Consider the following 20221-nt stretch of genomic DNA (forward strand, 5'->3'; position numbering starts at 1 on the left):
GCTCACCCCCCAGATCATACTCTCCCTCGCAACCGATCTCTGTCTGATGCGCTTTATCCAGTGACGACTCTCGAAGCAACAAATTCGTCGATCAGTCGAACCGCGTCTATATTCTCACCGGCGAAAACCAACCTCTAGGATCTGTCATGCGACAATATCCATAGCCCGCCCGTCTACATCCGCTCGAATGATCTCTCACGGAATCCGCCGTCTACCCGAATACCTGTGACTGCGACAGAACCGAAAACCGTCGATCGTTCTTCACCTCGACCCGCCATTGTGCCTGTTCCACAGGTCTATCGGCAATCCCTATCTGCAGTATGGTGTCTGCACCTACAGCCGGCGGCACCGCTGCCAACGGCACGGGAAGCGGGAATGCGAGCTCGCGAGGCTCTCCAGCCGTCGGCTCGAACACAGCCTCGGCCAAATCCAAGGCCGCCCAGGTCAACTCCAACGGCTACCACCCGACGAACCCTCAGGTTCCTCTCAGCTCGATGCGAAGCACTCCTCTAGAACTCACCTCAGTCGAACGACGGGGCCAACCGACAGCGATCAAGGAGCCGGTCAAGAAGAAGTCGCGCCCTCATGGCCTTGAGGATGCGCCCACATACTGCCCAACGGAGGAGGAGTGGAAGGACCCGATGGAGTACATCAAGAAAATCTCCCCGGAAGCTAGGAACTACGGATTGTGCAAGATCATTCCGCCCGACTCATGGAACCCGGACTTTGCAATTGATACAGAGGTTCGTCTTCATTGTTCGCACCCGAGAGGGCCTGCTCAGATGCTGTTGCGATGCCTGGTCGCGAAGCTGCCAGCCAGCCAGCTCGATTGCGAGCCGAACTCATACTGACCAAGAACTGTGCAGAGATTCCATTTCAGAACCCGTAAACAGGAGCTGAACTCGGTCGAAGGAAGTCAGTCACGCATGCCCACCTTGTGTTTTTTGTAGGGAGGCAATGCTAATTATACTAGGCACCCGGGCAAACATTTCGTACTTGGACGCGTTGGCCAAGTTCCACAAGCAGCAGGGCAGTAACCTGCATCGTCTTCCGTATGTGGACAAGAAGCCTCTCGACTTGTACCGTCTGAAGAAGGCCGTTGAGGCTCGTGGCGGCTTTGACAAGGTCTGCAAACTGAAGAAGTGGGCCGAGATCGGTCGTGACTTGGGATACAGCGGCAAGATAATGTCCTCACTGTCCACCTCATTGAAGAACTCATACCAGCGATGGCTTTGCCCATACGAGGAGTATTTGAGGCTCGCCAAGCCCGGAGTGCACCAGCAACTCGAGTACGAGAATGGAGGACCCTACACCCCAAGCCCAGCGGTCACTCCGATGAAACGATCCAACGTCAATACTCCATCGAGCGCCCGAGGCGACTCGCCGGCCCGCCACGCGTCAGATGCCCTGCAAGCAAGCATCAATGGCCTCAAAAAGGAGGCTGACCGAGATACTCCTATGGCCGATGCACCCCCGACACCCGCGCCCGCGCCCGCCCCTGTCACCTCGGGCTTCAAGGCCATCAACACGGGTGGCTTTACTGCGGTAAATTCCGGCTTCAAGAGTGTCAATCGACCTGCTCCTCAGGCTCAACAGGATGAGGTGGCTAGTACTCCGCCTCCGAAATCGTTCAGTCCAGCCAACTCGGCAAAGAACACGCCCGACTATCGGCCTTCAAATCTCGGTCCAGCCGCTCTCAAACGGCAAATCAGTTGTGAAAGCCTCGATCTTGCAAAGAAGGATTCTGGAACAGACAAGGACGACGGAGACGGTGGAAATAGCAGACGGAGTAAGCGTCTGAAGAAAGGTGAGTCCTTCCCCTCATTGCCCCCAAGTACCGGCCAGCACCATCGTTCCATGTTGGTGGCTGCGTTGCCAGCTGTACTTGACCATCACGGCGGGCTCCGCATGCAGCGATGAACCACATGCATGGAATTTACAAGGATTCCATTGGCTTCAAAGTCTCTTTTCCCCAATTGAGCGAGGCAACCGTTGGATTCTGCTACCAGCCGTACGATGATTGGCTGTTATCCACATGCTAATACATTGACTTGCAGATACTGTGCCTACCGTGGCAGGATCTCACATGTCTCTGTTCCGTCCTTCCGTGCCCAGAATTCCCCGAGATGAGGCCTTGGCTCCTGGCGAGGTAAGCTACGAGGCATCATTGCGTTCTCTTTTCCAATACACTGACTTGAAGCAGAAATGTGAGCAGTGTGGCAAGGCGGAAGAAGCCGGTGCCCTAATCGTCTGCGAGTCCTGTGACCACGCATACCATGGGACCTGTCTCGATCCTCCCCCTAAGCACAAGCCCGACTCCGAATGGAACTGCCCGAGATGTCTGGTCGGCGACGGACAGTACGGATTTGAGGAGGGCGGCTTGTATTCCTTGAAACAATTCCAGCAGAAGGCGGCCGATTTCAAGCAGGGCTATTTTGAGAAGAAGATGCCCTTCGACCCCGTTCTCAACTGCCATCGCCCAGTCACGGAGGAAGACGTCGAGACTGAGTTCTGGCGTCTCGTTGCTGACATTGAGGAGACTGTGGAGGTCGAGTATGGTGCCGACATTCATTGCACAACTCACGGCTCCGGCTTTCCAACCGTCGAGAGACATCCCAACAATCCTTATTCGACCGACCCCTGGAATCTCAACCTGCTCCCTCTCCACCCTGAAAGTCTGTTCAGGCACATCAAGTCAGACATCTCTGGCATGACCGTGCCGTGGGTGTACGTCGGCATGATCTTCTCGACTTTCTGCTGGCACAACGAAGACCACTATGCCTACTCTGCCAACTACCAGCACTTTGGCGCAACCAAGACTTGGTATGGTATTCCGGGCGAGGACGCCGAGAAGTTCGAGGCCGCGATGCGTGAAGCCGTTCCTGAGCTCTTCGAGACTCAGCCTGACCTTTTGTTCCAACTGGTCACCCTTTTGACCCCGGAGCAGCTGAAAAAGGCTGGCGTCAGGGTTTATGCACTCGATCAGCGCGCGGGTCAGTTTGTTATCACCTTCCCCCAGGCTTACCACGCCGGCTTCAACCATGGTTTCAACTTTAACGAGGCTGTCAACTTTGCCCCTTGTGACTGGGAACCCTTCGGGCTGGGCGGTGTGGAGAGACTGCAAGTATTCAGGAGACAGCCATGTTTCTCGCACGACGAGTTGTTGTGGACCGCCGCCGAAGGTACGACAAACAGCGGCTTGACGATCCAGACGGCAAAATGGCTTGCGCCCGCTCTCGAACGCATCAAGAAACGAGAGTTCGCGCACCGGACCGAGTTCGTGGCAAAGCACCTCGAGCCACAGCTGCACGATTGTGCGTTGGCTGGCAAAGAAGACACCTCCTGCCCTCTGAAGTTTGAAATTGACGATACGGACGTGCCCGAAGAGGAGTATCAATGCTCGTATTGCAAAGCCTTTACGTACCTCTCTAGATTCAAGTGCCTCAAGTCCGGCAAAATTCTTTGCCTGGCACACGCAGGTTATCAGCCATGCTGCGAGTCAACCGAGCACCAGCGCTTCCACGGCGAAGGACATGCTGTCATCTACAGACAGTCCGAGGAGGACATTGAAGCAACATACGGCAAGGTTCTTGAAAAGGCGCGTACGCCAGAGGCCTGGGAAGAGAAGTACGACAAGCTTCTGGAAGAAGAGGCCATGCCTTCTCTTAAGACTCTTCGGAATCTCCTACACGAGGGTGAGAAAATACCCCATGACCTACCCTCGCTCCCTTTGCTTCGGGAATTTGTCGATCGGTGCAACGAGTGGGTGGAGGAGGCCACCAACTACACGATCCGGAAGCAGCAAAACAGGCGCAAGAGCGAAAAGTCCATTCACAACCGAAAGAACTCGCTGGACCAAAAGGAACGCGATGCGCGCAATGTTTCCAACGTGTACCGTCTTATCAATGAGGCGGAGCAAATAGGATTTGACTGCCCTGAGATCACCCAGCTGAGGGAGCGGGTCGAGGCCATCGAGGCCTTCCGAAAGAATGCCGCTAAAGCGCTGGAACAGATCCACCTCGCCGAGCTCTCCGAAATCGAAGACCTACTTGAGGAGGGCCGGACTTTCAATGTCGACACGCCAGAAGTCGACCGACTCTCGCGAGTCCTTGAACAACTCAAGTGGGGCGAGAAGGCTCGTAACAACCGAAACAGCCTCATGTCACTCAACGAGGTGCGCGAGCTCATCGACGAAGGAAAGAGATTGGACATTGCTCCATACAACGATCATCTCGTCTACTACATTGAACAGATGACTGCTGGTCAACAATGGGAGAAGAAGGCTAGAGAGTTGATTATCGCAGAGGTCATCCATTACCCACAGCTGGAGGCCTTATCGGTGCAGGTCCAGGCCAATTTCCTACCGGTCACTGCGGAAACCCTGAATGCTGTCGACCAGATTCTTTACAAGCAGAGGGAGGCACACCGTCAGATCATGGACTTGACTGAAAGATCACGAGACCGGGACATCCGCAATCGACCCAAGTACGCAGAGGTGGCTGAGATCATGCGCCGACTCGATGAGCTGAATTCGAAACCCAATGGGACTTTGGACCTCGAGCGGGAGCAGAAACGTCACGAGGACTGGATGCGAGAGGGTAAGAAGCTATTTGGCAAAACCAATGCACCGCTCCATATTCTCAAGAGCCACATGGACTACGTGTTGGAACGCAATCAAGACTGCTTTGACATTGTCAATGACAAGCCTCGCATGCCTGCCGAACCTGCATCGAGGGAAGCCAGTCCCGACCAAAAGGTGCACCGTTGGGAGGACCCTCGGTTCCGCGAGGTATTTTGCATTTGCCGAAAGGTGGAGGCTGGCATGATGATTGAGTGCGAGCTCTGTCATGAATGGTATGTTTTGATGTGGCCTTCTAAGATCTACTCAATTAGCTAACGTCTCTAGGTACCACGGCAAATGTCTGAAGATTGCTCGCGGCAAGGTCAAGGACGAAGACAAGTACACGTGCCCCATTTGCGATTGGCGGGTTAAGATTCCGCGAGATGCAGCGCGACCCAAGATCGAAGAGCTCATTGCTTGGTCTGATAAGATTCCCAGCCTCCCATTCCAGCCCGAGGAGGAGGAGGTCCTTACCAAGATCATCGACAATGCTCAGGACTTCAGAAACCACATCACCGGCTACTGCAATCCTGTGGTCTCCACTGAGTCTGAGGCGGACACCCAGCGCTTTTACTTGCGGAAGATTGAAGGCGCTGAAATCTTGCTTGCCTACGAGACCAACTTCTTCAGGCAAGAGTTGCACAAGTGGTGCCCTGTTGCACCAAACGCACCGCCGGTTCTTGAGGTCTCCAAGAGTACTCGGAAGCCGCGACCGACCAAGCTTCAAAAGCTTTTGGCGCAGTTTGGGGTGGACGATGCAGAGGACCTCCCGGAGAACATGAAGGCCAAGGCTGCCAGCTTGAAGCGGAAGGCTCAGAATGCCGAAGCTGCCGCTGCCGCCGCTGCAGCAGCGGCTGCCACTTCTGCGTCTGGCGCAACTGTGCTGCCACCTGGCCTTCAACATGGCCACAGTCGGAAGTCGGAACAATCGTCTGCAACGCCTCCTTCTACCTCCCACGGCAATGTGGGCCGTCAATCCATTGGAAGCAATCATGATCCCATGGACATTGACAGTGCTCCGACACTTCACCCAGGCCTCTTCATGTCTAATGGTGCACCGGGCCCCCAGCTTGTCGGCGGCAACTCTTCGATGTCTCTTGAAGAACGCCTCCTCCAGGGTCAAGAAGATGGGCTTAACCTGCACACCGAGGCTGGAAGGAACCACGCCCTTGACATACTGCGCCGGACAGAAGTTGGCCGTAAGAGGGCAGTAGAGATGTTCGGTCCCGACGTGTTCAAAGGGGACGTTGGCATGCTCAACGGCAGGGATGTTGCGCCCCATTCACAAGAAGATGAGCGAGTTGTGAACAAGATGTTTGATGACCTTACAAACCAAGATGATGACGAAGTCAAGAGGAAGCAGGAGACCTTTGATGGCCCCATCACAGCGGAGAGCCTTGAAAGTGAGCGAAACGGCATGGATGCATTGCTCGACGGCGACTAGGACTGCTGGCCTGCTCCACCCTGCTTCAGCTTCTGAACTCTTCATTGGCGACAAAGGCCATTGAAACCAAAGGCTTGGAGTTTTATTTCTTATGTCTTGGCGTTTGTGGACAAGCTCTTGGAGCCCCAGGAAGGAGGGGAAAGTATCGAATGGGTGGACTGTATAATCAGGTGTCCGGAGATCAAGGCATACCACTTTGCATTAGATGGAAATGGGCGTTTGCGAGTGTGCCAGATGCATCACTCAGTTTCAGTCGTCGTTCGTAATGGTGTATCGCATTGTCAAAGAAAAGTTAGTGACGAATGGAAAAAGTACTAGTAGTTTGTTTCTTTTGGACTCCAATGATACAATCAATGTGCGCCGTATGAGTTTATTTGTCAAGGATCTGAGTTTTCCAGTTGCCCAGGCCTGACGATGCATGGTGTGTGTTTTCTTGTCAGCCCGAGAAAACGACTCCTTAATACTCTAAGCGATAGGAAATCCGCAATCACGAGGCAACTTGACGTGTTCCAATTGAGTTTGGCAGAGGGTCCCTTTGTGGTTTGGCAAAAACGCTTCAAATTTTGACATAATTATATAACCTTCCCTAGATCCCATTCATGATATTTCATACGACATGTTCTCTTCCAGAGGGCTTTCCTTACAAGCCAAGAGCCTTGGCAATGGCCTTGCCGACGCCGTGAGCGGAGGCCGGGTTCTGACCAGTAATGACGATGCCGTCCACGACTACCTTTTCGCCCCAGGGTTCGGCGGCGAGCTCGTACTTGCCGCCGTTCTCCTTGAGGCGGTCCTCGAGCATGAAGTTCATCTCGGGGGTGAAGCCGGCCTGGTCCTCCTCGGTGTTGGAGAAGCCGGTGACGGTCTTGCCGGCGACGAGGTAGGTGCCGTCGTTGAGCTTGGCGTTGACGATGGCGGCGGGGCCGTGGCAGACTGAGGCGACGGGCTTGTTTTGGGCAGCGAACTCGGCGATGAGGGCGTGAGAGGTTGCGTCGAAGGCGAGGTCGTACATGGGGCCGTGGCCACCGGGGTAGAACTGGTTGTGGTGTTAGCTGTTGGTTCCAAGGTAAAATTGTATTGAGGGGGAAACATACAATAGCGTCAAACTCGGAGGCGCGGCCGACAAAGTTGGAGAGCTTCTCGGTGTTTTCCCAGATGGCCTTGTGGTTCTCGAGGAAGTTCTTGGAGGAGGGGTCGCTGGCGAACATCTCGACAGAGGCCTGGTCGAGGGGCGCGACACCGCCCTTGGGAGAGGCGAATGTCATCTCGACGCCGGCCTCCTTGAGAACATCGAACGGGTGGGCGAGCTCGGGCTGGATAGACAGTTAGCTCACCGGAACTTGACGTGGGAAGACCAGCGGTTGATGGGAACGTACCAAGTACCAGCCGATGGGCTTGCCAGACTTCTCAGTCTTGTCGACGGAGGTGAGAACGATGAGAACCTTGGGAGCCATTGTGTATGATGTTGTGTGTGTGTATGAAAGGGTAGATAGAGAGTTGATGAAAGAGTTATTTGATTTGGTTTGAGAGGGTATCTTGGGTATCAAAGTTGAGAGTACTGAGCTTCTATTCCAAACAGTTTATTTGCGCGGGGCATCTAGCTCTTTTGTAGTTTCGTCGCATCCCCATCATACACATGGGTAGCTCCATCGACGGTCTGGCCATCATGGTAATCATCTTCAGGCCATGACCCCACAATTGGGAAACAAGCAGCTTGTCCGAGATGCCATTGAGCTTATCCCCCTTGCACGAAGCGGAATGTGCTGGCTAAGGTGCGGAAAGGGGGGAGGGAGTGCATGAAGAGCTTCACCCCGCCAATTGGTCAGGTTGACGTCACGGCAGTGATGGGTTTCTCTGAGTTCTGCCCCTGGCATATGCTTCGCCCTCTTCAAAGCAGAATGATGACTGAGTGACATGTGTCGGGGTTGAAATTCGGGCCTGACAGCGTGTACCTTTGGCTCTTGGTATGACTCGCTCATGTCTGTAAGCTGGCAGTGAAAGAGAGAGACTATAACCCCGCGCCAACAAATTCTTCACAGCGGTCCCACGGAAAGAACTCCACAGCTTCTTTTTCGAAGAAGTGCGGCGTACGCCCGCGGTATGTCTGTCAATCAGAGTGTTTACGCCGGGGTGACAAAGCAATGCGGGCGAATAAACTCTCCGGCTGCTTCCATGCCTTGCCAGAAGGGGCATCCGAGCATTCTGGAGGGGGGTCAAGGGTCTGGGGTTAGCATGTTGCAAATACGACGAGCCGAATGGATGGATCGGTCAGAGCGAGTGGGGTTTGAACAAGTTTGACGAAGAAGATCGTCTCTTTTGATCAAGTTGGCCCTCGTTACATGGTGGAAATTGGAATTGGCAAGTTGATCGAAGACATGGCTTACTAAGAGTCTAATAAAAAAAAGTCTTAATGCCGATGGGCCGAGTCGCTGTAACGCCGATGAATGTATCTCGTACCGCTGCGTGGAGAGGAGGCAAGAGCCAAGATGCGCCCCTCCCCACCGGCGTTGATGCCCTTTCCGGCACAGATTCGCCGGACCATCGGCCAACTTGGCATGAACATCACGGAACCCAACGGCACAGTGACACGAGTGATAGCACCGCCCTTTTCCTTGTCGGTTTTCCCAGTGTTTCCACGGCGGTATGGGACCATCGGAAGTGGATCACCTACTCGACGGCCTCGGCTCGAATCCACAAGGCCAGACGGCATGACGGATAGCACTTCGGGGGTGCCGCGGTATGCGTGTATCGCGCGCACACTCCTTCACATACCTGAGGATACCAAGGCTCTAACCAATACTCTAAAGGTGTGGTAAAGGTCGTGTTTGCAGCTAGGTTTTTGGTTGGCTTGGGTTCACACATCACTATCAAACGTCCATTCTTCAGCCAAGGTAGCTCTTACATGAGACGAACGGAACATGAATCGTGTTTGCATAATAGGCTGAGCAACTGCCCCAACGTCTTGGACGACAGCTGTCGCGGCAAGTTATTAACAGCAACACTTTTTCATCTTCGACTCCGCAACATGGCGGAGTTTCAATGCGATGCGAGAACGAGATGAGCTTCAACACGATATGATGCATGTCCCCCATACGGATACTCTAATTCGCAACGGATTTGAGGACATTTCTTCTTCCGCCTCCTCAGAGACCTGAAGACTACCCTGAAAACAGACATTGTCTCTTCAGACGGCCGACCGTCCCGGTTCCTGGGGTCTCTGCCCCCAAACCGACATACTACATCAATCATCGTCAGTGCGAGTAGCAGATAACCATCAAACGCGAAGAAAGGACTCACGTCGTGATATACGCGTGGATATTCTTATCCGCCATATCCTTCCTCACATCCATCAGCAACATCTCGGCGTCCTCTCGGGTCCAGCCCAGTACCTGGCAAAAGATCTTCATCGTGATACCCTGCACCCCCTCAAGGTTATTCGTCATCTGCATGGCGCCCAAAATCTTTTGGTTCCTCCCCTTCGCCCAAGGCGACGCCGGTACCGCGAACCTCTTCTGCTCAACGTTATGGAACCCCGCGTCCGTCATGTGCCGCGCGTACTCAAGGGCAGAGAGCGCGTCCCGCCCGGCCTTGCGGATCCCCTCGAGGAGGTGATCGTTCCACCGCCGCAGCGCCGTGCCCTCGAGCGACCCGTCCACAGCCTTGAAGTCGATGACGGTCTCTTGGAACTCGACCCAGCCGCCCGGGTTGAGGTTCTCGTAGATCTGCCCAAAGAGTTTAGGAAGGTCAAAGATGGAGGTGCACATATAACGGCCGTGGACGTAGTCGAATTTCTGGCTAAACGCCCACTCGTCCTCGGCGTCGTCGATTTCGAAATGGCAGTTTGCCGGCACGTATTCCGGCTGGATGGGGCTCAGGTCCGTGCCGAGGACCTCCGATGCCGGGTACCTGTCGGCGAACTCGATGGCCCAGATGCCGGTGCCTGTGCCGATGTCGAGGACGCGGTGGGGATTGGAGACGGGGGCGAGGCCGAGCTTGTCGTTGAAGATGCGCAGGGCGATGGCGTGTTGGAGGTCTAGGCGGCTTTGCTCTTGCTCGGAGGTGTGTTAGTTTCACTCACGGGCTTGGCAGTATCGCATGTAAGGGGACTTCGCAAACCTCATCGTTGGGGAGGAAGTATTCTGCGGGCGAGGTGTCAGTCAGCACGCTTCCAAAAGGTAAGTTTCTGCATGCGGTCGCGCAGACTTACTTCCTTCTTTATATGCGTGATACGTCCTGCCAAACTCTTCCACGAAGCGATACACGCTCGATGCCACCGAGGCGGACGAAGAGGCGCGGCCAGGATCAATTCCCATGGCCGAGTCGGCGTCGCTGATGTCTGTGTCGATGCTTAGCGACACAGAAGTGCTGCTGTCAATGTGCGACGCATTGAGCTCGTCGAGCGCGCTCGACGTCAGTCTGCTGGATCGATCATCGTCAACCGTAGATTGCACCGTTCGGAGGCTGCCTTGCTCTTCGTTGGGTTCGTTGGATCCCTCTGCCGGCGGCTCATGCCTCTCATCTGTTCCACTTGAAACTTCCATTGTCACTTATATCAATGACTACAGATGTTGCAAGTCGCGACACTTCTGAAGGCGAGGCTGAGCTAAACAACAATGTCGCAAGTGCAGAGCGAGCCTGACCCCCATGCCCAAAAGCTGACCTTTTCCGGTGTCTATTCGACCATGGCGTCAGATTCCCTTATCTGGCAGTGTCTGTCTGGTTTCCTCCAATTCCAGCCGAGGGGTTCTGCTGGTACCGAATCCGCTAAGAGGTCAAACCCCCGCGAGACTCATCTTAGCGGCGAGCGAGCCCGGCGAATCAACATCCGAGACATCAAGTCACCATTGTCTAGATGATGACGCTAGACTCGATAGTCACTCTTGCAGGTTGGGGAATTCCTGCTGAGCTGCTGCTTCTGTTCAGGCGCATGACGTGCATTTTGCCGATGCCGATGCGGGACAGATGTGAGGATCTGCCTGCATGAAGGGCTTTGTGAATTTCTTGTGTTACCAATTGTCGGAACTTGCTGCACTTACATGGAATTTCTGGAACTTCGGTAGGTATGGGGAAAGTAAATCACATGTTAAGACCATCCCTACTTACAACTGCTCACACGTATGGATCTTGAAGGGAACAGGACAAGGGCAATTAGCTGACTTGATTGACTGAACTTTCCCCCAAATACGGCACCACAGTAATTGCAACACCTAGAAAGGCATGGGCAACTTCGGAACATACGCTTCCTCAAGATACCTAACCTCCTCCTCAGACAGCTTGATCTTTGAAGCGCCCACAGCCTGATCAATCCTCTCCTTGGTCTCCAAACCGCAAATGGGCATGCACCCCTTTGAAATAAGCCACGCCTGCGCAACCTGCGCCATACTCACGCCCTTCTTCCCCGCCAGCTCCTCGACGCGCCCGACAATGGCCCTGTCGGCGCCGTTCTCCGCGCCGCGGAACAGCATCTGCAAAAAGGGGTCCTTTTGCTCGCGCGGGTCCGAACGGTCGGTCCACGCGTGCGTGAGGACGCCGGCGGCGAGGGGCGACCAGGGAAAGAGGCCGACGCCGGTGGCGTTGCAGTAGGCGTTCATCTCGCGCTCTTCTTCGCGGTAGAGGAGGTTGTAGAGGCCTTGCATTGAAATGAATTGGTGCCAGCCGTTGCGGGCTGCTACGTTTTGGAGCATTTGGAATTCCCAGGCGGCCATCTGCTGATTGTTAGTGACTGGAGGTGAACAGTGAGAGAAGCGTCCTTGTCGAAGACTCACTGAGCTGGCGCCAATGTAGCGGACCTTGCCACTCTCAATAACATCGTGAAGGGCCTTCATAATCTCCTCAGGGGGCACGTCGCGATCCATCCTGTGGATCTGGAGCACGTCAATGTAGGTGCCGAGACGCTCAACACTACGTTCCACGGCCTCGAAGATGTGCTTTCTGGATAGGCCGACCTGATTCACGCGGGGCCCCTCGTTGCTGGTCAAATTGGCCGGGTCGATGGGCCCCTTGTTCTCGTCGACGAACTGGAAGCATTTGGACATGACGACGAGCTTGGAGCGCGGGATGTTGTACTCCTTGATGGCGGCGCCAACGATTTCCTCGGAGCGGCCATTGGAGTACGTGTCGGCCACGTCCCAGGTGTTGATGCCGCGGTCAAAGGCGTATTTGAGAATGGGGAGGGCCTCGTCCTTGTCGAGAAGCCAGGGCTGCCAGTTCTTGTCGCCGAAGCTCATGCAGCCGAGAATGATTTGGGAGACTTTGAGGCCGGATTTGCCCACGCTATTGAGAATGTTAGAGACAGTTGCTTAGGGTAGTTGGACATGTGGAGAGCCTACCGCACATATTTCATAGATTCCATGGTGGAAGCAAGCTAGATATTGATGTGGAGAGTAACGTGAATGATAGAAGAAGACGATCAGAACAAGCTCTTGAGCGTGTAAGAGGTTGTAAGAGGGTGTGAGTGATGTGAATGCTGGAGTTAGAGAAGGGATTCTCATCATGGTCTAGCAAGCCCTTTATACTTCTCAGTCCAACACAGAGCTCCAAGAGGAAGACAATCGAATGCACCAAAAAACCAACCCTCTCGTCGACTTACACGTTCGCTCTCGGCATCACAGCATGGGTGTTGCCCGCATCTCCGGGCCCGGGCACCGGCTCTGGACCCATAAAATAATCCAATTGCATTAGCGCCGTTCCGCTCTTTGTCATGACACGGCGCAGTTACAAGAATCGGGGAAACATGGAGTTAGGGGAGTTGGCTGACTGACTCTCGGCGAGTTTTGGTCAATCATCTCACAAACTCTTATACCGGAGGTACCTTACGACAAGTCATAATGTCTGACTTCGTTAGGCCTGGAAGCTATGATATCGTCGAGCCAGCAATACTAAGGCGAGGCATATCCCCATCCAGGACCACAGACAGTGCCAAGAACGCCAGAGATACGGGATGAGTGTTTGTATTAAACAGGTACGCAAGGCTCGCAAAGTCTGCAATGCCGACCTCGACATGTGAATTCAATAAGCTTGGTCGTCTTCTGGCTGACTTGATGAAGCCAGTGACGAGCAATAGTGGTGTAACTCCTTCCACCACCATCCTGATAGCGTTCAGTCAACCCTTGACCAATATATTCATGAATATAATTCAGGCACTCTACGAAGCAGGGCCGGTGAGTATGACGCAAGAAAATATAAATTTTTACTAAATAGGTAACATCTGATTTTTTGAAAAGTAATGGATGAGTTACGTATCTGCATGCTTCTGTAAGGTAGAACTTGCTGACCGCACCTTCCGTTGCCGATTCCTGTTGGCCCCACACCGAGGATCTCACCTTCCACCGTGCAGTGGGCTGAATCTGCGCTGCGGCGTCCCGAGCTCATCCCCTAGCTTAGCCGTGCCCCGTCCTGCCCCAAGTTTCCATCACTCAGCCTCGTCTTCTTCCTTCACCACAAGCATCTTCGTCGTCGCGTTCACCATTTGAACTTATATACCACCGGCGCGATGGCGCAACAGGACGCGCCAAAGCTCCTCTGGAACCCAGACAATGTCAAAGACGTCGCAGAGTCCGTCGGAATTCCCAACCTTAACGACGATGCATTGCGCTGCCTGACGCAAGATGTCGAGTATCGAATCGGACAAGTCCTCGTCGAGGCGCTGCGCTTCATGCGTGCTTCCCGTCGCACCACTTTGACCGTCAACGACATTAGCACTGCGCTCAAGGCTCTCAATATTGAGCCTCTCTACGGATACGACTCGACGCGTCCACTGCGATATGGCGAGGCTAGCTTGGGACCCGGGCAACCGCTCTTTTACCTCGAAGACGAGGAGGTCGACTTTGAGAAGCTCATCAACGCTCCTCTGCCCAAAGTGCCGCGTGATATGAGCTTTACGGGTATGTTACTTCATCTTCTTTAGTTTGTCTCCAATGTATCGTCTGCTAACTGCTGTATTTCCAGCACACTGGCTCGCCATCGAGGGCGTCCAACCCTCCATCCCGCAGAACCCCACCACGGCCGAATCACGAAGTCAAGAACTCGTACCAAAGGGCCAGGGTGCTAACCCTGCTCTTGCTGCCCTCGCCGGCAACGACAATCTCTCCTTCCGTCCTGCCGTGAAGCACGTCGTATCCAAGGAACTCATCCTCTACTTCGAAAAGGTTCAGAACGCCGTCCTTGATGACAATCCCGACGAAGAGGTGGTGCGCCTTCGTCAGGCGGCCCTCGAATCCGTTCGCGACGATCCGGGTCTGCACCAGCTGATCCCTTACTTTATAAACTTCGTCGCGAACCAGGTCACCCACCGTCTCGACGACGTCTTCACACTTCGCCAGGCCATGGAGCTTACGGCCGCCCTCATCGCAAACACCAAGCTCTACCTTGACCCCTACGCCAACTCCATCGCCTCCCCTGTGCTCACGTGCATCCTTAGCCGTAAAATCGGTGCCGAGGATGGCGCGGACGCCATGCGTGAGCAATACCAGCTTAGGGAATTCTCCGCGTCGCTCCTTGGCCAGATTGCGCGCAAGTACGCCGCCTCGAATAATCTGCTACGGCCCAAGTTGGTGCGCACATGCTTGAAGTTCTTCATGGACCCCGATAAGCCGCCCTCGACGCACTTTGGTGCCATCACGGGCGTTGCCTCCGCTGGTGGCCCCGAGGCGGTGCGGGTTTTGGTCCTCAAATGCCTGAGGGCCTACAACGATAACATTCTGCAGCCCCTCAAGGACAAGGGCGAGAGCATCGAGTTTGAGATGCTCGTCGGTGGAATTCTCAAGGCCATTGCTACAATGATTGAGGACGACAGAACAACCGTCAATGGCATAAACGGAAGCGCCAATAGCTATGCTGCTGAACTCAACGAGTTCATCGGACCCATCCTCGGAGAGCGGCTGAATAGTCTAGGCAACCGGAGACTGATCAAACATGTCTTGGATGCTAGGAATATCGAGTAGCAGTCCGGCTAGTGGTGACGATCTTTGGAAGGCGTAACGGCGTTTGGATCAGGCATGGCAAAACATGGTTTTAGGGAGGCATACCACATAAATTGAGACCCTTGGCGTCTGGCAGTTAACCCATGATTTATTCACTGTCCCTCGAATGATGCCTGTGTTTTGTAGTCCGTAAGAGAGGCTGACGATGATGTTAATTTGATCCACTCTGCTGATATCATTCTGTCCCGGCGCGAATCTTGCCCTGAACGTGGATACAAGCTTGATATGCTCTTCCTTTTTATGATGTCCCCGAGGAAAGAGAGTTTGCAGCCAATACTCAGTGAACGACCACACAGAATGTTTGGAACAATTGATTAACATGCTTGTTACTCAAAGGAATTCGTTTTACAGCTTTCAGTCTATACAATCCCTCTCGCTTTAAGCTTAGGGAGGCCGAACGCCTAGCAATTTCCAGGCGCCAACCAATAAAACTCCAGGTTACCCCCCCAAATCTCCCATCACTCTTCATCTTCCTCTCGTCCCCTTCAGTCCTTATGACCAGCCGTCGTCTCCTTGCCGCGTCCCTGTACCCGATTACCACGTGCCACCACATCTACTGATCCTTTTGGCGCTCCCTGACCCCCACTTCCTTCTCAATTTACCACGCAAAGGCGAGGCCGACAGCCGCAACGAGCGAGCTGGACCAGATAACCCAGCCCCACTTGACAATCTCAGGCTTGGCGAAGCCGAGAGCGAAATCGTAGGTCAAGTGGCGGATACCGTTGAAGAAGTGGAAAGTGAAGGGCCAGGCGACAAGGAACTTAAGGCCACCCTTCGCGGCGAGCGGGAGGGCACCGAAAGCAGCGATGAGGGATTGGCTCTCGACGTGCCATCCGAGGAGGGGCGCGACGAGGTAGGTGCCAAAGTAGACGTAGAAGGCGGCTGAGAGACCGCCGCCGGTGATACGGGTCCAAATGGAGGCGCCGAACCAGGTCTGCTCCATCTTGTAGATTGTCAGGTGCGGGGAGATGGGGCGGCTGAGGCGCTGCTTTGCGAGGAGCTCGAGGCCATCTTGGGGGGTGAGCTTGGTGGTTGCGACGGGACTGTGACGATGGTAGATCATGTTAGGATTCGATACTGGTTTATCGAGTGTCTGGGTGTTTGACTCGTTTGTGAGGGAATAGTCGGAAGCATGTGCTTCAAAGGCAAAGGGGAGACGTGGAAAGGCCAATTGCGTACCGAGACTGGCTCGTCGACATGCTTTGTGAAGCAACGATCTTGGGGATCTGCTGGTTGAAGAAAACGGAGGGCTTCGCTGCCGCTATCGATTGCATCTCTCGTCAGCTTTCCATTGTCCTCTGATCCATTCGGGGCATCGATGATGTAAACGAACCTCGGCGCATGGCCGACACGCCCACCCTTTGCGCAATCATTGTGTCGGTATAAAGCGTGATTACTTGGTGATCGGTACGATTTCGATATCGGGGAGGGCGCGTAGGGAATTCGGCTGCAGGCGGAGGGGATTCGAGTCGTCGGGGGTTTGAGGGTGTTGATGTCAAGCTCCTTGCACCAAAGAAGAATAAATTGGAGACTCTGCACCTTGGATCGCTGGACTCTCCGATTGAAGCGAAGCACGGGAATCCCCTCGGCTTTTCGGCTACCCGTTGACCAATCAGCGCAGACCACTTCCTAAGCTTTCTTGACCACGTGATCTTCGCCGCAAAGGGACAGGAACCTCGCTGGGCGCTGACCGGAAAAAAGCTTAGACGAGAACCTCAGGGTAAGGACGGGACCCACTGGGCCATCATTAGCTAAGCACTACCTCCCGCACAGACCAGCCTGGAAAATTCTCTCGTGGCACACAAAACCACGTCGACCTTGCGCGTGTTTTCCTCTCTCTTTTCCCTTTTCCTCTCCTCAGATAGCAACGGCCGCCCGCCGCAGCATAACTAATGGTGGCCTTCACTCCCTTGGGAGAGAATGGTTCACCCATGAAAGGCGCTGCTGGTAAAACCCTTGGGTTGTGGGTGGTTGGAGAGTAATACTGGGATTGGATCCTTCGTTGATCTCGGGTTCTGGTTTGCACCGTCTAGAAACCGTTTCATTTATAGGCATCTACATACTTTTGTCCTTGACGTGATGTTTCTGTTGCAGGCATGCCTTCTTCGCGTGCCTTAGTTGATTTCAGCGATGTTGAATTGATCCTTTTTGGCAGCAGCTGTTGCTCGGGGCCTCATTATCGTCGATTTCCATGAGGTCAATCTACCCTTTTACTGCTGAAGCAGATAACTGCGCCTGCCTCATGAAGTCAGGAAGGCTTTCGTACCTCCAAGACCAGGCGCTACCGATCTCGATGTCGTTAGAGACATGCTGCAGGTGCTGTTCCGCGTTGCCACCCACCAGAGGGCATGCTGAGCAAAAAGCATGAACCTATCGATCATCAGTCTGGCTACCATATAGTGGTCTCGACATATCTTATTTCGTTGAATGCCTTGCACGTCTACATGCGTTGGAGTAAGCCCAAATTGAGGAGTATTTCTTCAAAGAGGCCAGCTATCATTGGTGATGGCTTCCTTCTTCTTGTCATGGCTTTCCCGTCGTCTCAACTTCACGTGAATACTCCCCCATTTCTGATCTCGGTGTAATATGGATGATCATTGACATGTAGGACCGTCGGTCTCGGACTTTTCCCAGGTAGGGGCACTACCAAGTCGTAGTGGCAGTTCCGTCAGCCTCACATCTTTGGCCAGTAGCTTAAGTCAGGAGTTAATAAGAATACTACGGTATCAGGCCAAAGTTTAACCCCCTTGTCAGGTATCTTCGCCCGTGCTTTTCGAGATTACATCAGCAGCATTACTTTCGAGATTCTTGTGCACGTCGAACACAAATTTGGCCATTGAGAGTCATCGTTCATATCGTCAAACATGCTGCGAATTTTCAAGGGTCCAAACACCGGCATGAGGATGCGGTGTGCCACACCCCAAGTATGATTATTGTGCTGCGCTGTGAAGAGCCCGTCGCCGGCTGCTGCTCGCATTGTCTCAATACCACTCGTGACGATCTTGCAAAACCGGCTCTCATCGCTGACTTCATTCACAAGCTCGCGACTTGAGATTGTTATTTCCCTCGTGCCGGCAAAGGTAAGAGAGAAAATGGGGCCTGGAGAATCAGCACCATGAACTCGCACAAGTGTGTTGGATGGGAAAGAACAAAAAACGCCAAAAGTTCACCGTATTCGCTAACAAGCCCAATAAGGGAGTCCAGAGGGCTGACGAGATCGATGTCCAAGATGTTGCCGAGGATAGGCAATGCTAAGACCTGATCAATATTGTGTCCCTTGATTCAGATGGAGGACTGTTTGTTGCAAACAACATACGTTTTGGCCCGGGAATAGGGACTTCAATGCCAAGAGAAAGCTTGGCTGACTCTTCATCAATACCTATGTGCATGGCTGAGACTCGGCAGGAAATGATCTGTGACAGATTTGCTCTGAGGATATCAAGATATAGGGGAGACTGGATAGATATTTCACTTGAGATGGTTTGGAATCCCAAGGTTTCTAGACCGTGGGTTGAGGAAAATGTCAGGAACAATGCCGAGATTTTACACAATGACTTCACTGACAGCTTCGCTAGGGGATGCGCAGGATGCCTTCGAAGGCTCTATTCCGACGGAAGCCAATATGCTAATTACCAGTCTCTCCAGATGCTTCTGCGCTGCGCGGAGTACGTCTCATGATCGAGACAAAATAAAGTTTTCAATGAAGGAGCAAATAAAAGCAGACCATCTCAGCTTCGGCAGCTACAGCCGTTGATGGTTTCTTCAGACCCACGAGGGATTTTCGCCAAAGGCGTAACCTCCAAACCTTCCCGCGTCGAAAGGATACATGGGAATTCGACAGAACCACTAACTTACAGCACCGTTTGCGGAAATATTCTGTCAGAAGGTTTGTCTTCTTGGATAGGACCTTGAGCCGTGGTCGAAATCCCGACTAGTCAAGCCGCGGGTCACGTTGGCGAGAGAGCATATGTCGGAGCTCGCACAACGTCCGGCTCCACTGACAGTCATACGCGAGGTCATATCATTGTGACGAGACTACTAAAGTCAAGTTGAGGTATCTTTCAAGATGGCCTTCTCATGTGAAAGGTATTTTTTCCTTCTAGCAGAATGGCTGTTTACAACGCGGAGGCCTCCAGATACACAAAGGAAGACTTGCCAGGGCCACCGCATGGAGAACTACCGTCAGAGCTCCAAAGACGTTGGAGATTAATACCGCATTGCATATACGCACAACTGCCCTGCACTTTACCCCAGACAGGAAAGCCGACAAGGAGTTGACTGGCGAATGGGGAACATGCTAAAGTCAGAAAAGCTTACTGCTCCCCATAAATAAGTAGTGTCAAGCGCCCGTCCCCCGAATCCCCAATTGACTAGACCGCCAAGACAAATCCCTCATACATAACTCGCCCAGATGCCTCCGTTGTACTTGTGTGAAGTCTGAAGAGCTCGCGATACCTTCTCTCGAACAATTATGCTTAGGCTGGTCATTTATGAGCAACCGCACTATGCCAAACAAGTATCGACTTGCGGGCGCACTTCGTCGGTAGCATGTGGCACTGCTCTATCCTCACAAATGTGTCAGAAATCGCTCACGCGACATCCACAATCAAAGCAACAGAGCCACAGAGGGAAAGGAGGTCAGTATTGTGAGGAGAAAGCAAAAAGATGGAGGATGTGGCGCTTAGGGACTGAATGAATACCCAGGTGATCAACTTTGTGTCTGATGAGGATGGATCCTGGGCCCTTTCGCTCGCTCCTGCGAGCACTGAGTATCGTGGAGCAGTGCCGTGTTCCACTGCCTCGACCGTATCTAGGGTGCGCGTCCGGCAGGCGAACTCACGATAATTAGAAAAGGCTCTCTGTGTCCCCGAAGGCAGTATTCTACCGGCACTTGGATCGCCTGCCTCGTCCCAACCTATCCTGCCTTTCGATACATAAGTCAACATACCCACTTCCTGGCACCGCCCTGTTTCTGGCACCACAAAAACGATGGGATCACAACCCAACCTCCTCATTACTATTAACTATTGATCCTCAACCACACCCACTACAATACAGCTGCCAGCCTCACTAGGGCATTCAGAGTCGCTGGATTCAGCCGTGATAACCTCCTTTTCACCCGCTTCGATTTGAGCCCGATGGATATCCCTGATGTTCGCGAACTTCGTATTGGGATCG

The 20221-nt window shown here is 53.5% G+C and overlaps 7 protein-coding genes across 7 annotated transcripts; 2 read left to right on the plus strand and 5 right to left on the minus strand.

Moving 5' to 3' along the window:
- Positions 1-320: 320 nt before the first annotated feature.
- CTAM01_15343 (PLU-1-like protein) lies at positions 321-6065 on the plus strand (the record flags this gene model as incomplete). The annotated part of the gene is made up of 6 exons (XM_060531340.1): positions 321-743; positions 867-915; positions 974-1807; positions 2058-2149; positions 2204-4854; positions 4907-6065. 6 exons carry the CDS (start codon positions 321-323, stop codon positions 6063-6065), a joined length of 5208 nt encoding a protein of 1735 aa, XP_060374089.1.
- Positions 6066-6705: 640 nt separating this feature from the next.
- CTAM01_15344 (DJ-1/PfpI family protein) lies at positions 6706-7516 on the minus strand (the record flags this gene model as incomplete). Its single annotated transcript, XM_060531341.1, has 3 exons — positions 6706-7098; positions 7157-7375; positions 7439-7516. The coding sequence occupies 3 exons, from the start codon at positions 7514-7516 to the stop codon at positions 6706-6708; spliced, it is 690 nt and encodes a 229-aa protein (XP_060374090.1).
- A 379-nt stretch (positions 7517-7895) lies between these two features.
- CTAM01_15345 (uncharacterized protein) lies at positions 7896-8255 on the minus strand (the record flags this gene model as incomplete). Its single annotated transcript, XM_060531342.1, has 1 exon — positions 7896-8255. One exon carries the CDS (start codon positions 8253-8255, stop codon positions 7896-7898), a length of 360 nt encoding a protein of 119 aa, XP_060374091.1.
- A 1100-nt stretch (positions 8256-9355) lies between these two features.
- On the minus strand, positions 9356-10603 carry CTAM01_15346 (methyltransferase domain-containing protein; the record flags this gene model as incomplete). The annotated part of the gene is made up of 3 exons (XM_060531343.1): positions 9356-10114; positions 10179-10201; positions 10270-10603. 3 exons carry the CDS (start codon positions 10601-10603, stop codon positions 9356-9358), a joined length of 1116 nt encoding a protein of 371 aa, XP_060374092.1.
- Positions 10604-11269: 666 nt separating this feature from the next.
- CTAM01_15347 (uncharacterized protein) lies at positions 11270-12414 on the minus strand (the record flags this gene model as incomplete). The annotated part of the gene is made up of 3 exons (XM_060531344.1): positions 11270-11767; positions 11828-12335; positions 12392-12414. The coding sequence occupies 3 exons, from the start codon at positions 12412-12414 to the stop codon at positions 11270-11272; spliced, it is 1029 nt and encodes a 342-aa protein (XP_060374093.1).
- A 1140-nt stretch (positions 12415-13554) lies between these two features.
- CTAM01_15348 (TATA box binding protein associated factor) lies at positions 13555-15004 on the plus strand (the record flags this gene model as incomplete). The annotated part of the gene is made up of 2 exons (XM_060531345.1): positions 13555-13945; positions 14010-15004. 2 exons carry the CDS (start codon positions 13555-13557, stop codon positions 15002-15004), a joined length of 1386 nt encoding a protein of 461 aa, XP_060374094.1.
- A 637-nt stretch (positions 15005-15641) lies between these two features.
- Positions 15642-16416, minus strand: CTAM01_15349 (succinate dehydrogenase cytochrome b subunit; the record flags this gene model as incomplete). The annotated part of the gene is made up of 3 exons (XM_060531346.1): positions 15642-16086; positions 16223-16304; positions 16377-16416. 3 exons carry the CDS (start codon positions 16414-16416, stop codon positions 15642-15644), a joined length of 567 nt encoding a protein of 188 aa, XP_060374095.1.
- Positions 16417-20221: the final 3805 nt, after the last annotated feature.

This window comes from Colletotrichum tamarilloi (genome assembly GCF_030869305.1).
Source record: "Colletotrichum tamarilloi strain Tom-12 chromosome Unknown Scaffold_158.1, whole genome shotgun sequence".
In the NCBI taxonomy this organism is placed as follows: Eukaryota; Fungi; Ascomycota; class Sordariomycetes; order Glomerellales; family Glomerellaceae; genus Colletotrichum; species Colletotrichum tamarilloi.